Raw genomic sequence first — 17,717 nt, forward strand, 5'->3', positions numbered from 1 at the left:
AGGGACTGCTAACAGTCTAGCGATGCACACCGAAGAGAAGCCAGGCTCCCCACCAGGCGGTCAGACGCCCGGGCCCCCCACCCCTAGTGGCCTGCCTCTGCTCTAGCCGGGACTAACCACCTGAATTTAATGCTCTCAGCCGTGGTGGATCCTTCACTCAGCCACTTCATGGATGGGGCCCTGATGCCCACAGAGGGGAAAGGGACTCACTCAGGGCTGCACTGCTGAGAGCAGAGCTGGGTAGAGAACAGGGCACCTGCCCCTCCTAGTCTCCTTCCGTCATCACATCCACTTGTGTTCTGGCCAAAAGGCTCCAGGGCACAGGCATTGGAGCTGGAAAGCTGCAGGACAGCCACCCAACCAGGCCTTCTGGGTTTCTAGGGTACATGGGGATTTGTGCGACCGGCCTTGCCCATGGCTGGTTCTGCAGGACTTCGGGTCTCCCCTGGAGCCGCTGTCCTCTGGCCTCTCTGCTCCTGGCCCCTCTTCGGGGTACATGGATGCTGCTGGGGGCCAGGGAAGCATATCTGCTTCTGCCTTAGAGTTGCGTTCAGAGTTGGCCACATCTTCTGTGGCCAGCCCCCCTCCCCCCTCGGTGCCAGGTCCGGGGAGTCCGCCTCCTGAACGTTCCTCGGGTCCAGGCCCTCCGCACCCCCGCAGACCCCTTCCATCAGTACCAGACACTCAGTGGGGTCCACTTGCTCCCACCCCGGGGCCTTCACTCTCCTGTACCCGGACCCGCGCCCTGGGCTGGGCACCTGACATCACAGAGGACAGTCGGCCACTCGGGGGCTGGGGGTGGGGGGTCGGGACTGCAGACTGCGCCACCCGAGCCAGACCAAGGCGCCAGGCGGTGCGGAGCTCCGGGAGCCTGGGGAAGGCCACCGGGCCGCCGCCGAGCCCTAGACCTAGAGTCGGGAGCGCAAGCCTCGCCGGGGCGGGTGGGCGAGTCCTGCCGCCCGCGCCCCCCGCCTCAGTCTCCCTCTGCGGACTGGGGAAGGAAGGAGTTGACCCTTTGCAGCTGCACGACTCAACAAGAGCTGCACCAAGCTTGCTTCTCACTCGGCCGCCCGCCTCGCCACTCGCGGGATGCTGAGAACCGTCGCCAGCCAAGCCGCCAGCCGAGCCCGAGGAACAACTCCGCAGAGACCCACGAGCGACTGCGGGAGGCCGCAGCGGCGTCGCCCGCCTGCGCATGCGCGGGCCGCGCAGCCTGCCGGGACTGTAGTCCGTCCCTGCGGCGGTCTGGGCGTGAAGGTGGAGCTGCGGGGGCGCGGCGCCTACACTTCCCAGGGTGCGCCCCGACAGCAGAGCGGCGGGGGACGGGGGGCGGGGGGCGGGGGGGCGGGCGGGGCCGCGGAGAGGGGCGGGGCCTGCGGACGGGGCGGGGCGGAGCGGACGCGGCGAGGGGCTGCTGCGGCGGCGCTGCGGTCGGGCGGGCGCGGACAAGCGGGCAGGCGGCCGGGCGGCCCTTCGCGCCGGGAGGCGCGGCACCTGCGGGCAGAAGCATCGGCTGCCGCAGAGCCCAGACGACCCGACTCCGAGCTGCCGCTGAGATGAGCGCAGGTGAGTGTGGGGACCGAGGGACCCGCGCGTCCCCGAGCTGGGTCGCGGCGCCGCGAGGGCTGGGGTGGCTGCACCTGCAGACTGGGGGTCTGCTCCAGCCAACTTTTGCTCCAGGGTCTTGCAGTCCCGAGGGTCCAGCGCGCAGCCCCCTGTCCCTGCGCCCCAGGCGGTGAGCTTGGCAGCGCGGACTGGGGACCCTTTGCCGGCGCGGCGCCGGGGTGACTGCGCTGGGCTGTCTGGAAGGCGCCACTCCTTTGCTTCTCCCTGGCGTCCGGGGTCGCCACAGGCTTCAGGAGGCGGCCAGGGTCCGTCGAGGGGCGCGGGGCCAATGTAGACCCTGCCACGGAGAGGTGTGGCATGGGGCCTTTGCGGCAGGGGCCGCCGCCCTCGTGCGGCTCCAGCAGCGCCTGGTTTGGGGGGCGTCAGGCCGACGCCCGGCGCCCTGGGCTGGCCCGGGGCAAACTTGGGGGCGCGGAGCCCGCAGGTGTGTGCGACCCGCTCGGATGTGCGCGCGTCCTCTCTCCGGCCGCTCACCCCTGCGTATCCCCACTGCTGGCGCTGGCGCCGCACCCACCGGGTCTGACAGCCTCTGTGCGGCGCTGGAAAATCCCACGTCGCCACAAGCCAGCCGCGCCTAGTGCGCTTGGGGAAACTGAGGCCTAGAGCCGGGGGCCTTGGCTCCTGGAGAGAGTCTGGAGTGACCAGAGCCCCTTTTCGAGAGCCTTCTGGGGCTCGGCCCTGGGCTGAGGGCTTCCCCCTACATTCCCTGGCAGGGAGTGGCCGTCACCCCATTTTTCAGGGTGCGACCAAGACTCACCAGACTTGAGTCACTTGCTCAGCTCATGCAGCTGGGCCAGGTTTCGAACCCGGCGCTTCCGGACGCCTGTGCTCTCCCCTGAGCCTGTCTGGCCACAGACTGCAGTATGGCCCCTGGCCATGGTGCACAAAACAGTGGGGCAGCTGTTTCCCCAGGGGGGCAAATAGGACTGGGGAGGGAGTGTGCCTTTAGCGAGCACTTACTGTGTGCTCTCTGCTTGGGGGGTGTGCTTCCAGGGACCACCCCCTCCCAGGGGGAAACAGCTCCCTCCCCCTCCTAGGTGAGGAAGGAGGGACCACATGGGCGGTGGGAATTGGGAAAGTGGCGGGGAGCAAGTGGCAGGCCCTAGGAGGCAGAATTCTCTAGAAGAGGATTTCTGAAATGGCCAACCTGTTCTCTGGAGGTGGCTGGGGAGCAGGGCACCCCAAGACTTCACAGAACCTCCGGACGCATTTATCTAATGGCAGGTGGGGGTAATGGCAGGGTGCACACAGGGGAATTTTAGGCTTTCCGTGACCATAATTGATACCTCCGGTCTCTCCTGTAATCAGGGGGAGCTCCGGAAGGCGCACTGGCCTTTCCCCCTCCTCATGTGTGGTTGTCCTGGGAGAAGGGGTACGTGGGCACCAGGGCCCTGGGGGATCATGGGCGGAAAGAACAAGGAGACTGGGGTTTGAATCATAGTGCCCACCTGCTAGTCTTGGACAGATCGTGGCCCCTTCTGGAGCTTGGCTTCCTGATGTGTAAAAGCAGTATTGCTGCTTCCCTGGAGAGGATAAGGTACGAGTGAGAAACCCCCCATGCAGTAGGTCCTCCCTCGGTAGCTTGTAAGGGTCAGTAAACCTCAGCCTTGCTGAGTTAATCGAGCCCTTCGGAACTGGCAGTGGGCATGCTCTCCCCTCTACCTGTCGCTCATCGCCCAGCTGATGATTTGCACGGCAGTAGTTTTCACCCACAGCCGTGGTTGGGGAGAGCAGATGGTGGTCCCTTGTGCAGGGCTCTTGGGCTCTAACGTCTGGCCACTGTGCACATCTGGCGGGTCAGGGGCTTCCATCATCAACAAGGTCAGGTCCCCTGACGGCCCTCCCCAGGGAAGGCTGGCATCACCCCCGGAGCTCGGCGCCAGTAGGTGTGGCTGGGATCACGTGGTCCAGTCTCCAGCTGCCCAGGTGAGCTGATGGTCAGACTCTGAGGTGACCTGTACAAGCACCCCGGGTGGGAGGCTCCCCTTTCCTTTGTGCCATTGGGGCTGCAGGCATATCTTCCTTCAGTCCGATTACGCAGAGCGCCTTTGAGATGGCTCTGGCGTTGGCATCAAGGGCGCATGCAGTTGCCTACGTGCTTTGTTGCACGATCATTTCGAGTGGTCAGGGAAATTGTTTAAGTAGCACCATGGTGAGGTAGAAGGAGCTGGCATTCTGCATCAGATAAGCCTGCATCCAAGTGGAGTACACTAGCTGTGCTTAATTTACTATTACCCCCGCCTCGGTTTCCCCACTGTGTGCAGGGAAACGCCTTTGGCTCTGTGTGCAATGCTGGCCCACACTTGGTGGGACCCAGGAGATGATGGTGAGTCTCGTGGTGGCTTCCTAACATCACAGCCCAGGTGGTCATGGCAGGGCAAGGCAGGGCAGAGGAAAGAACCTGAGCTGGGAGGGGCCCCGGTGCCAGCTCTGCCACCGTCGGGTCCATGCTCTCTTGGAGCCTGCATGTCCTCCCCGGGCAGCTACAGGCCTGGCGAGTAGGATTTCCCCAGGTGGTCAGAGGTTCGTGGGGGATTGTGTTAGTCTTCCAGGGCCGCCATAACAAAGTAACCACAGACCGTGCAGCTTAAATAGCAGAAATTTATCTTCTCACACTTCTGGAGGCTGGAAGTCTGACATCAAGGTGTGGGCAGGATTGGTTTCTTCTGAGGCCTCTTTCCTTGTCTTGCAAATGGCCGTTCCCTCGCTGTGTCCTCACATGATCTTCCCTCTGTGTGTATCTGTGTCCTTATTTTTTTTTTATAAGGACACCAGTCATCTTGGATTATGGATTTGGGGGAGGATGCAGTCCCAAAACAGGAGTGCAGGGCCAGGTGGAAAGCTGGGTGGCCGGCTCAGCCCTCCTCTGTTCCTGTGGCTGCTGTGTTAGGATCACGGAGCTGGAAGGGGCCTGGGGGATGCTGCAGTCCAAACCCACCTACCCACACAGAGGGGAAACCGAGGGCTGGGGAAGGAAAGGCAGCCCTCCGGGGGCCAGGAGGGTGTGTGGCAGACAGCCTGAGACCCGGTCCCCTGCTCTGGTTGCCTCAGCCCCAGCATTTGGAACAGAGAGACACATTTCCAATCCAAGTGTGGGCTCTGCTGTCACCACAGACATTCACCACGGCGTTCCTAACAGCAGCAGAAAGTTAGAAACCAGCTACATGTGGAGGGGAGCGATGCGATACTAGCCATGCGATTGTTCATCCATTCGACAGATGTTTACTAAACGCCTGCTATGTGCCCTGCACTGCTCCGGGCCCGGGGCTCAGCCGTGGATGAGAACAAAACAGCATCTATATCCACCTGAAACCTGTCCTCTGGGGGTGGCGGGAACATTCTAGTTAACTGTATGACAGGAGTTTTTCATGTTAGGAGAACGTGCTTAAGAAAAGCTTAATTTAGAAAACAGCTGAGGACAAAATTGTATATCTCATATGACTTCAACTTTGCAAGACAGTGGAGGAGAGCAGCCTAGAAGGAAGTCGGTCAAGACGTCCACGGCGTCGTCCTCTGTTGGAGGCGGCAAGAGAGCCAACGCTCCCCCCCTGCATCTTATTCTGCCCATCACTTTCCCCAGTTTTCCTCATCGTGTGCGCCTTTCTTTTGCAATGAGAAATCAACTGAGACAAGAGGGCGTTGCTTCCAGGTCTAAGGCCGGCGCGTGCTGCTTCCGGAGTCTGTGACTTGGTGAGAGGTCAGACGATTCCATCCGCAGGGGCCGCTGTCCTTTGCTCGGATGGAGGTCTCCCAGATGGCAGCATGTGGATCTCAGCACAGGTAACGACACTGGTGCCCGTTTTCCGTGTGTGACTCCATCTGAATTAGATGTGGCCAAAGACAAATCATCCTGACCAGAAACTCATCCGAAATGGCATCTGAAAAGGATGGCCGTTGCCCAGGAACCAACGGGACGCTCTTTAACCCAGCCTGGGCATTCTGATCTCCGAGCTGTTGGTCCCTCACGTCCAGGGTCACTTCCTAACCCGCCACCCGAGACCCTTCGATTCTTTATGGTTTCCGTCCGTGAAGTAGTTTTGGGGGTAGATGGCATATTCTCTAGATCCAAGCCCTGACTTTGGTGAACTCTTGGAAAGTCCAGTCTTATTGTCCCAGAAAAGGGAGTGTGACCCTCACTCTGGAGAAGTCGCCTGTCAGACACCTGGACCGTCCAGAGCATCGTCTGCATTGTGGGAGAGCTGTGAGCTGGTGAGAGGGAATCAGCAAGACTGGTGGTGAAGGGAGCGGGCGGGGAGGGGTCCAGCCTCTGGACGGGTCTGTCCTGCCGCTGGGCCTCAAGGCCAGGCCAGCTGCCGAGACTCTGAGCTGCTCGCCGGATGCCTGACCCCAGAGCCCCGGCTCTGCACAGACACGGGCGCTTCCTTGGGCTCAGATCCCAGCTCTGCCGCCTGCCAGCACAGGGTCATCAAACCTCTCTGAGCTTCTGTTGCCGCCTCTTCTGGGGTCTCCGTGGGGACCGGGGGTGCTGAGTGCCTGGCACGCGGAGGAGCCTGGAAATCAGTTAAAATAGTTGCAACAGGAAAACTTGGGTGGTGTTGAGACGGCAGCTTGTATTTCTTGATGATGATCGCGTGGTCTCGCGAGCTGCTGTGGGGACCGGTCAGATGTGTGCCCGACCCGCCGGCTGCCCCGATCAGCGGGCCTCGGGCCGCTAGGACGCGAGGCAGAGCAACCTGAGTGCTGCGTCTTTGTTTACTCAGGGATGTTTCCATTGCCAAGGTCTCTAGGGTGTCGGGCAGCACCCTACTTCAGTGTCACACAGCCTCGGCTTGTGGGGTACTCCCTTGGGGCTCATGCCGGGACCAGATGCTCCTGGGATCCTTCTCAGGGCCGCTGGAGTGTCCCCACCTACAGATGGGGAAACAGATGCCCGGGAGGGCCCATCAGGTGCCTGGCATCACTTCATGACATTTGCAAATGACAGAGCTGCATTTGAACCCTTTTCTGCCTGACTGGGTGGGCGTTGTCTGTCTGTCTGTCCCCCTGCATGAATTAGCTGGTTACAATGGTAACTTTGTAACGTGTGGCCGAGTGTTAGGATGCGTAAGGCTTGACCCACTGGGGGCATCACGATGATGCTTCTAGTGTGAGTGGTGGTTACAACCCATCTCCTCCCCTGAGCCGAGAAGTGTATTCCCGTTTCCAGGTGTGGCGCCTGCCTGCATAGCCAGGAAGGCAGAGCCAGAGCCAGCCCTGCTCTGTCTGCCCCCAAGTGTGTGCTCTTTCCCTCCAGCAGGGGCTCTTGTCTGGGGTCATGGCGTGGCCCCAGGGATCCACCTGGGGATGGACAGCTGGGACTGTGAGAGAGTTTCACCAGGTCAAGTCCACATGCCCTCCTGTAACCTTGACCCCTGGCCCCAGTTCTTCCCTCTGCTGGGTCCTTGTGGCCTTCCGGAGCTGGAAGACAACATTCATGGCTGTCCCAGGCCTCTCCAGCCCCAGCTCAGCCCTCCAGCGTCAACCAGCCCCATCAGTGCCTAAGTTCCTTGGACTCTCAGCCCCACCTGCCGGACCTCTGTGTGACCTCGGGCGAGCCGACTTCCCTCTCTGGGCCTCAGTGTACCTGTCTGTAAAAACAGGGACCACTGCCATCCTCAGGAGTGTGACTGGCTTTCTTCTGACAACCCTGTTCCCCCACTGCCCCAGAGAGATCATCTGGGTTTAAGGCTCAGCCATCGTTTCAGGGAAACACGCCATGTGAGCCAGGAGGTCTCCGATCACCCTTCTGTGCCACGTAGACCTCATCTGACAATTTCACGGCAGGAAGCACTTGGCCCTTTACGCGAGGGTCCCAGTGTACGGGGGTTTCTCGACAGCCTGCCAGGGAAGCGCCATCTGTGGATGTCTGACTGATACCCAAGCCAGGAGAACATCTGAGTCCACGTCCACAGGAAGGCCTGGGGTGGGTGGAAGGTGTGCTTTGAGTTCTGTGATGCTCGCTTTGCCTTTGACTCAGCCAACAGCAAGCCCTGCGGGTGCCTCCTGCCCGCGGGGAGGCTGCTGGGCTGGTGGGGAGCCAGACCCATGTTAAACAGGTCCTGTTGCAAAATGATGTACTGGGGGGTTTCATGCACCATGTTGCCTTGGCTGAAGATTTCTAAGCAACAAGGGAGGTGGTCTTGATGCCCAGGTGGCTTTGGGGTCAGAACACCTGGGCTCCGGTCCCAATTGTCACCTCTAGGGGAGCCTAGACGCCGGATGAAGGCGGGCAGCACTGTGCAGCCACAGCGCCCTCAGAGGCCCCCACGGGCCCCGATATGGTCCAGCCTCAGTCTGGTCGGGGCCACCTCTGTTCCCAGCCATCAGCCGCCTCTTGAGGGCTCACGGCTATTCTGGAATGCTCGTTCACTCGGTTTATTGAGCACCTACTGTGCACAGAGCACTGTCCTTGCTACTTATCCCCAAACACTGCTGCCACCTTCTCCCATCTCCCCACCCCCAATCCTGGAATTCCTCCTCCTCCTCTGTCTCCCACGCTTTCCCCGGAACCCAAAACGTCCAGGACCCTTTCCTCCGCTCCTTTAGGATCCTCCCTCATCAGGACCATGGGCAGCAGGCGGAGCCAGGGGCTCCTGCCGAGGACTTATGCCTGGTCCTGCCTGCTGTGTGACCTGGGGCTAGACAGTGCCCCTCTCTGATTTGCCTCATCTCAGACTGAATAACGGTCCCCCAAAGATGTCCCTGTCCTCATCCCCAGACCCGGTGGGTGTGTCACCTACATGGCAGAAGGGACGGCGAGGATGTGATTAAGTTAGAGAGCTTGCAGTGGGGGTGAGGTGATGCGGTGGGGTCCATGCCATCGAGGAGCAGGGGGCAGGAGGGTCAGAGAAGAGGGGCTGTGGTGGCGGAAGCAGAGGTCAGAGAGGAGGGAAGACGCAGCCCTGCTGGCTTTGAAGACGCGGGAAGGCGCCACGAGCCGAGGGAGGCGGGCGGCCCCGTTTTGCCAGCTGAAGGTTGTTCCGGAGCTACGTGCTGTGCTGTGGTGTCACACGCAGCCGGGCCTCTTCCTACTCAGGCTGTCTCTGCCTCCAAGGGCTTTAACGAGCACCTGGGGGGGCCAAGGAGGAGACAGTAGCACGGAGAGCTGGCCGATCCAGGCTGCGGCCTTACGCGCTGGGCGTGGGATCCCCCGCCGGGCTCAGGACGCGCCGGCGCGCACACACGCCGCGTGGCTGCACCCCTGCTGAGTGGGGCGTGGGGAACCCTCGTAAATATTCTGAATGTTACTCCTGGTTGTTTGCAGTTTACTGGTAAGGAAACTGAGGCTGGACAGCAAGGGTGTGTCCGGTAACTTGACAGCCAGGATTCAAGCCTGGCAAGTTGCCTGGTCCAAAACCCGCATGGCCTCCTGCTGAAATAACCCTCCCGGCCCCCGGTCGGCTTCCCGCTCCCGTTCCCCGAGTGAACACCTGACCCGTGGAGCTTTGAATCGTCCACACCTGCCGGTTCTGCGGCCACATTCTCTGCCAGCTCAGGTGGCCCAGTCTCCCCCGCTGGAGAGGGCGCAGTCTGATACCCTTGGCGTGCGGGGACCCAGGGGGGGGTGAGGCTGTGCAAGACCCATGCGCTCACACGGGAGTGGGACCCAGGTAGGCAGGGAGGTGGCGAAGGGTCAGCAGACCGTCCAGTGTGGCTGGAGTGAGCCAGCCGCACGGGAGGGGCCGGGCTGGGCAGTGAGGGGAGGGCGTCAGGATGGGTGAGTGGCTGTGAGCCCAGCGGCGGGCCCAGGGCCTCGACACGGCCAATGCCTGCAGCCCTGGGCATTCCTGCTGCCGCTCTGATCGCGCCCGCTTTGACTCGGGGCCCCCCAGGCCCTCTGTGACACCCCACTCGCCGGTGTTCCTCATCCGGTTGCTCTCCTCCAGCTCTGAGACCGGCCTCGCCTGCCAGGCGCTTGGAGAGTAGTTGTGGAGTGCAGGGTTTCAAGCATCGGTTCCCTTGAACACACCTCCGACGTGCCGCGGAAATCAGGAAACGTGATATGTGTGCAGAAGCCCAGCGTCCAGCCAGGTGCCTCCCTGGCTGCCTGTGACGGGTGTGGGACGGGCGTGGGGTGCAGCACAGGCGTGGGGCACAGCACTGAGCGTGGGGTGCAGAGCAGGTCTGTGTGCTGAGGATGAGGGGTGGCCCTGCCAGTGCCCCCCAGGGCCGCCTCTGGAATCCTTGGGCAGGTCTCCCCGCCCTCCCGGCCCCGCCAGACCTCAGCGTTGCTGTGACTGCTCTTCCCTTCCAGCTCTCTCATCCTGCCGACTCGTTCTCTCCCCTCTGGCCAGGCTGGGCCCCTCTGCAGCCCTGCGAGGCCCGGAGCTGCCACATGAGAGCTTTATTCTGCCCCTGCCATGGCTGACCCTTCCTTTCCCCCATTGGCACCCATCTCCTGACCTGACACCCCAAATTCCTTCTCTGAGAGCAGCTCACTGGGGCACAACGGAGCAGCCAGCCCCCAGCATTTGAAGGAGCTACGAGGAATGAAAATAGCTGGCAGCAGCACACACGCCGAGCCCCTAAGTGAGCCCCTTTGGGAGGCACTCTGCAGCCCACGGCGAGGTTTTCTGACAGCTCACGCTGTTGGTGAGGGAATGGGGCTGGCGAAGGAGGGGTCAGCCTCCGTCACTGGGGCGTCCGGTAGGAGGGGGGCTGCTGGAATGGAGCACCGTAAACCTCGGGGCTGAAAACAACAGAAGCTTATTCTCTCACAGTTCTGGAGGCCCGAGGTCCAAAATCCATGTCACTGGGCTGAAGTCAAGGTGTCGGCAGGGCTGTGCTTCCTCCAGAGGTTCTGGGAAGAATCCGCTCCCCGTCTCTCCCAGCTGCCAGCGCTCCTTGGCTTGCGGCCACCTCGCCCCAACCTCAATGCCAGCATCTTCAGATCTCTCCTCTCCCATCCGTGTGTGTGGTCAGATCTCCCTCTGCCTCTCTAAGGATGCTTGTGACTGCATTTAGGGCCCGCCCAGATAATTCAGGATAATCTCCCATCTCAAGGTCCTTAACTGTATCACATCTGCAAAGACCAACCCCACGATTTTTAACCATGTAAGGTCACATCCACAGGTCCTAGGGATTAGGACGTGGATATATCTGGGGGAGGCATTATTCAGCATACCCCAGACAGCTTCTCAAATGTTCTGTTTCTGGGACTGAAACCTTTTTCCTTCCTGTGCGGGTCTCTAGAATAGCTGAGGGTTAGAGGAAAGAGCCGTCGTAAGTTAAAAATTGTTACTGTTAAGTCAGCTAATTGTATACATCCCCCGATCCCCTGAGCTAGATGCCGTCAGGGATGGCTGACCATCAGTGTGCATAGTCTCTAAGGAGCAGTTAGGCGAGATGCACTGAGCCTTAAATATGTTCATGCCCTTTGGTAGAAGAAGGCGGCTGATATGATTTGTGCATAAAAAGTCGTTCGCTGAAGGGGTCACGTACTCTGCAGGGTGAATGTCCAGCCACAGATGCTGGGCTAGTTAATCATCGTCCGTCCACCTGTAGCAGCTGTTCTCCAACTTTGAGGGCTTAGGACCCCTTCACTCAAAATTATTGGGGACCCCAAAGAGCTTTTGGTTGAATGCATTGTATTTATTGATATTTACTGTATTAGACCTTAAAATGGAGAATTTTTGAATAGGCTTAATTCATTGAATAAGAATAATAGCCCTTTGTATGTTAATGTAGGAGTATTTTCAGGGAACAGAGTGGCATTGCTTTACCGTTTTGCAAATCTCATTAATGTCTGGTTTAATAGACGTCTGCTGGAGCTCCTGTCGGGCCTGTTTTCTATCAGTTGTGATGTCACATGTCACGGGGCTTCCAGAAAACTCCATTGTACACTCAGGAGGAAGTGGGAGCGACGGAAGAAAATAACATCTCAATCTTTTTTATTTTTGCCTGCGCCGTGAGGCTTGTGGGATCTTAGTTCCCTGACCAGGGATTGAACCTGGGCCCTGGCAGTGAAAGTGCCGAGTCCTAACCACTGGGCCTCCAGGGAATTCCCCATCTCAGTGTTATTATGAACATGGCTTTGACCCCGCCGGTGCCCTGCTAGGGTATTGGGGATCCAATACCCTAGACCAAACTTGGAACTGGTGATAAAAGATGGAGTATTATGTAGTCATTAAAATGATTGTGAAGGAGGAGTACAGTGCATGTGTCCATGCTGGTGATAAATGAAGAATATAGATTACACACAGTGTCATCTGCAAAACATGCAGACAAAATGCACCGGAAGAAAATACATCGGAATGCAAGAGTTACGGGCAACTCTGCCTTTTTTCCTGATGCTTGGCTGTTTTGTTTCCTTGCGTCTTCGTTTTAAGGATGTGAGAGGGACAAGATTGTACTCGGTATGGGTCTCAAGAGGCTTGATTGGAGAGCAGCTGTCTGACCTGCTGGCACCAGCCGACTCCTGTTCCAGGGATAGGACGGCGTCCTCTATTTTGGCAGGTGGACTTTCACTGCAGAACTAGGCCTTTGAGTGGCACTGACATGATACAGGAATTTGTGTGTGTGTGTGTGTGTGTGTGTGTGTGTGTGTGTGTGTACTCTTGGGATTTGTTTATAATTTGTTATAAACAAGGGGAGTTGTGCTCTGGGGCAAATTTCTCGGTGGCTGATGAGGAGCTGGGAGCTGGTCTGAAATTCGGCGTCCTCTGTGGGAATGCCCAGCCCCGGCAGGGCTCCAGCGGAGAGCTAAATATATCCTGGGTGTGTGCTGGCAACCTCGGGCACCCCAACACCCACCCGGCCGCGGAGCAGAGCTCAAGGGAGTAATTGATTTGTCTAATAAAGTTCAATGTCTGCCGTTGATGGAGCATCTAGTAACGCCAGGCCTGGTAGAGAGGTCGTCCAGGCTCCGTCTTGAATGCCACAAATCCCTGTGGGGCGAGGATTCTCGCTCCCAATTTACAGATGAGGGCAGGCAGACAAAGACAGGAGGCAAGACCCGCCCAAGGTCAACCCAAGGTCAACGGCTGGCAAGGGAGGAGGTGCCCCACTCTGGGAGCACCCCCAGTGGAGCCTCCTCTGCGTGCATGCGTCTCCCCACTGGGTCTTCTGAGAGACCAGAAGCATCGTTACGCGTTTCCAAGGGCTCAGGCCTCGCAGGTGGAAGAGAATGGCAGTAACAATAATAGTAACGGCCCCGGACAGTATCACTCAGTGAGTCCTCCCGACGCTGTGGGGGTGGTTTCCGTGACTGCCCATTTTACAGGTGGGGACATGGAGGCCAGGTGACCTCGAGAAACCCACCCTGAGTACCCAGCTGGCGGTGGGAGAGCCGGCCTGTGGACCCAGGCAGCCCCTCCAGACCCTGGGCTTCTGCTGAGCTGTGTCTTCCCTCCCTCGTAATCTGCGTCAAATGTAGGTCAGCTTGCTCTCGGCTCAGCATGAGCCGGGCTTTAGGTGCCTCCACGCCTCACGTTGCAGAGAGGGTGGGCTCCTGCTCCTCCGGCTGGATTGGGGCGTGATGGCACAGGGATGTCGTCACCTGGGAGGGGGCGGTGGGGGGACAGCCTCTGAAAAGGACTGACAGAGAAACTTTCCCTCTTTTCACTTAAAGTATGACCCACAGCCTCCAAGATTGGCACCTTGGGCAGGACATCTTGCTGGAAATTGGGCCTTCAGGACATTCCTGCCCCCCGTCCCCCGGGCACGGGGGCTGCTTCCCCATTGATGCCCTGCTCTGAGCTTTGCCGCCCCCCTTCCCCTCACTCCCAGGGCACCCCTGCAGCCCCGCAGGAGACCTCAGCAGGACTTTGCTCTGGATTTGGGGCTGACGGTGGGAGAGCCGGGCCTCAGACTGCTTCCTAGCCGTGGCACCTCCTGGGAACCCCCTGAAAGCAGTCTGCAGGGAGGGGGTGGCTCCCTGAATCCTCCCCAACAAAGTTCCTGTTTCCTCTGTGAGGGCCTGCCCCTCCCCAGGGTGACTGACACTGGGAAGGACACCCCTTTCACAGGAGACCCTCCCCCCCTCCCTGGGTCTCATGGACAGGCAACGAGTCAACCCAGCATCCCCGGGCTGGGGGGCGGGCAGAGCGGGTGGTTTCACTTGAGTGTATGGATCCCTTGGCCAGGCGCTGGAGGTGGCCTTGATGGAGTTCTTCCCTACAGGAGCTCCCAGCCTAATGAGAAAGGCAGACAGCACGTGAGGAAAACACACCATGAGAAAGCACTTCTCTGGGGAGGCTGTGGAGACAGAGAGGAGGCAGGTAAGGAACCTGCTGTGAGAGAGAAATCCTGGCAGGCTTCCTGAAGGAGGTGACATCCCACTAAGTAGGAGTTAGCCAGACAAAGCAGTAGGAGAAGGGCATCCTGCAGGACATGCAGAGGTGAGAGTAGAGGGAGTGTTTGAGGAGCTTCATTCACGCCTCTGCCCCAGGCTAGGCCCTGGGTAAGGTACTGGGCCCATGGCAGGAGCCCACAGCCCATCTGCCTCTCAGGCACTATGTCACCTCTCAAGGTACCTTGCACGGCACCTCGCTTGCAGGAAGCACTCAGTGATGACGTGGCCGCAGGGACCGAGGAGTCACCACATCCAGAGAGGAGAGAGAGGGAGGGAGCGTGGGACCATGTCTCTGCTGAATTCAGGCTCCTGGGTGTCTGCTAGAGCTGCACCGCATCCCCCCTGCCCGCCCCCCGTGATTCCGGGCAGAGCCAGGGCGGGGATGGGGGTGTCAAGCTCTCTCAACACGTCTAGCTGTGAAGGGAGGGAGTAAAGGCCCCAGCGCAGGTGTGGCCAGGGTGTGGGGAGGCCTCACCTGTTTGTCACTACGGATGGGAGGGGGGATGGGACCAGCAGAGGGGACACGGGTGCCCCACTCAGCTGTCTTCCTTGGCCGCTTGTCCTCCCCCAGACCTGGGACTCATCAAGGGCCATGCCCAGCCCACTTCCTCTCAGAGGGCTAGGGGCCTGGCAGCTTGATCAGGAATGGTGGCCCTGTTCTCCGGGGGCAGGGGGAGGGCAGAGGGAAGCGGCACCTTTCTCCAGCCGTGCAGGGACAGCACTGGGGGTCCAGGTGGAGGCGCGGCTCCTGTTTAGGAAGCCTGGGCCCCCTCCCTGCCCAGCAGCAGGGATGCCCACGACCCAGTGCTTGACAGCTGACCCCACGAGCCCTTGCAGCCCAGACACAACCCTGTGCATCATTTCATTCAAGAGTAGCAGACGGCTTGGGGCACAGGTGGCCTCTTCTGAGGCTTTAGCGCATCTTATTAAACCCGGTAGCTCTTCAGGTCTGGGATGAGGAGGGCGACCCGTGACCCTGGGTGACAGGCACGTGTGCCCACCGCATCTGAGGTGGGAGCTGCGCGAACGGCTGCGTGCTTACCCTGGAGGCTGGGGTCCCTGCCCGGTCCCCGCTGGGTGATGCCAGGCAGCGCCCCCTGGAAGTACAGTCTGGCCAGGGAGGCGGGCCTGGGAGTGGTGGGTCACAGTGGTGGGCTTCAGTGCCGTGTAGACTGGTGAGACCCAGAGACACAGAGAGGGGGCTCAGGACCCACTGTCCCAGTTCTGGGAAAGGGGTTACACCAGGAATAGAACCTTTTATTTCCCACGGCACCTCCTGACGCTCGGGGCCACAGCAGTTTGGAGAGGAACGGCGCTAGTGGCTGGGATCTGTGGTTCAAGGTCAGGGGGGACAGTCACCGGCCACCTGGGCAGCATCAGGACAGCCTTGTCCAGCAGCGCCTCCCCTGCACCAGCACTCGGGGTGTTTTATCGCCTCCTGCTCGGAGCCGGGGAACAGAAGCTCGTGCCCAGACAGTCATCCATTCTCTGTCCAGTGTGACGGACCCACTCGACACGCAGGCTACCGCTTGGGAAGTTTGGGGGGCTTGGCCCCAAGCATGCGGATGGAAGAAATTTCACAGTGGATCCCTGGACCCCGCCTGGCAAGCCAGCGCCTTGTCACAATCGTCCTTTTACTTAGGGCTCTGAATCGCCTTCACTTGTGGATCAGCTGTGCTCAAACCTGTGTACAGGTCTGCTCGGAACACTAAACACAGTCTCACCCACCCTCCCCTCATCTGTGGAAGCAGAAATATTCAGATATCGATTCCTCGGCTCTGCTGAAGCAAATAGACCCGAATCCTGTTAATATTTGGCAAAGACCATTTCCCTGGGTGCCCGCGAGCTGCAGGAAGATGAATTGCACAGCAGGCTCCGAACGAGGCCACGCGTGGCCGTGGTCCTGCCCAGAAGGGGGAGGGGCTGGTAATTAACTGCCAGTCACGTCTGGGGCCCAGACTTCTGGGTCTTTCTAGGTCTTTTTTTATTTTTATTTTTTTTAATTTTTGGCTGCGTTGGGTCTTCGTTGCTGCACGCGGGCTTTCTCTAGTTGCAGCGAACGGGGGCTACTCTTCCTTGCGGTGCGCGGGCTTCTCATTGCGGTGGCTTCTCTTGTTGCAGAGCACGGGCTGTAGGCGCGCGGGCTTCAGTAGCTGTGGCACATGGGCTCAGTAGTTGTGGCTCACGGGCTCTAGAGCACAGTCTCAGTAGTTGTGGCGCACGGGCTTAGTTGCTTCGCGGCATGTGGGATCTTCCCGGACCAGGGCTCAAACCCGTGACCCCTGCATTGGCAGGCGGATTCTTAACCACTGTGCCACCAGGGAAGTTCCTTTCTAGGTCTTATAATCCATAAGATTATAGCTCACGTTCGCTTGGGCCATTACTTCTCTGAGCGCTCAAATGTTTGTGACCTCATTAGAGTTTCCCCAGAACCCTCAGAAATGCTTAGGGCTCTAGGGGTTGGGGGGAAGGGGCGGCTGAGGTCACACAGCCAGAACGGGGCAAAGCTGTGATTCGAGCCCAGGGCTGTCTGTTGGTTCCAGGCTCTCCCCACCACCCGGCGATGGATCACAGGAGAACGGGGTGTGCAGACAGCGAGAGCTGGAGGTCAGGTGTCATGACCTTGCAGAAGGCGTGTCCGCAGGGAAGCAGGCATTGCCGTTGGTTTTAATGAGAAAAGAGGCTTAAAAAGACCCTGCTTACACACCCAGGCCTCCTCGGCATTGATTCAGAGTCTACTGGTCCTCCAAAGTTCTCAGCTGCCATTGCACTGCCCTGACCCTCCAAACTGGCAAGCTGGACCATGGGCATCTCTCTTTTGAAACAGCTGGCTCTTGCCTTCCTTCCACACATATCTGGGTGCCACCCTCTGCCACTAGGGACCTTAAAGGGGGGACCTGACCTCTTCTAGGGGTGTCACGCTCACTTGAGTTTTTCAGAGTCTTTTATTATCATTAATTGTACAATAAACAAGACAGGTGTTTGTTTTTGCAAGAGCGGACGATTGAAGAGGAAACAGTGCGTGACTCTGGGGAGGCCCGTGGCCGGCTCTCCCGTCTGCGTGGACCCCACCTCGGGACCCCACCCGGCAAGCTTCCCTCACGCAGGACATACGGTCCTACAGCACGCTTATTAGCAGCTGCGTGAGATTCCGTTGAGTGGGTTTTCTGTGGTGTGGCCACATTCTCTTTCCATCACTAAGTGCAGAGTGTTCTTTGCATTAAAAAAACTTTTTCTATTGTGGTCAAGTATACGTAATATAAACTATGCCACTTCAACTGTTTTTAAGTGTGCAGTTAGTGGTACTAAGTACATTCACATTGTTGTGAAACCTTCACCACCATCCATCTCCAGAAATTTTTCCATCTTCCCCAACCAGCTCTGTCCCCATTAAGTTAACTCCTCATCCACCTTCCCGCCCCCCGCCCCCTGGTGCCCACCGTTCTGCTTTCTGCCTCTGTGGACATGGCAACTCTAGGGTCCTCATAGAAGTGCAATCAATCATGCAGTGCTTGTCCTTTTGTGACTGGCTCATTTCACTGAGCCTAATGTCCTCAAGGTTCGTCCATGTTGCAGCAGGTGTCAGAATTTCCATCCTTTTCAAGGCTGAATAATATTCCATTGTGTGGATGGACCACATTTTGTTGATCCATCCATCCTTCCGTGGACACGTGGGTTGCTCCCACCTGTTGACTGTTGGGAATGATGCCACTGTGAACACAGGTGAGCAATAACTATTCAAGTCCCTGCTTTCATTTCCTTGGGGCACGTCCCAGAGTGGGATTGCTGGGTCAAGAAG

At 59.0% G+C, this 17,717-nt stretch overlaps 1 protein-coding gene across 13 annotated transcripts in view; it reads left to right on the top strand.

Annotated features, from left to right (window-relative positions):
• The first annotated feature begins 1,455 nt into the window (after positions 1-1,455).
• Positions 1,456-17,717, top strand: part of ABLIM2 (actin binding LIM protein family member 2) — a 154,682-nt gene continuing 138,420 nt past the window's right edge. For all 13 annotated transcript variants that reach the window (XR_009701071.1, XR_009701072.1, XR_009701073.1 and 10 more), the window contains exon 1: positions 1,456-1,566. Coding sequence is in view for 8 of the 13 variants with exons in the window: in XM_061191940.1 (XP_061047923.1) it covers positions 1,557-1,566 (10 nt within the window). In the remaining 5 variants the exon portion in view is untranslated. The remainder of the gene's footprint in view (positions 1,567-17,717) is intronic.

This window comes from Eubalaena glacialis, chromosome 5, assembly GCF_028564815.1.
Source record: "Eubalaena glacialis isolate mEubGla1 chromosome 5, mEubGla1.1.hap2.+ XY, whole genome shotgun sequence".
In the NCBI taxonomy this organism is placed as follows: Eukaryota; Metazoa; Chordata; class Mammalia; order Artiodactyla; family Balaenidae; genus Eubalaena; species Eubalaena glacialis.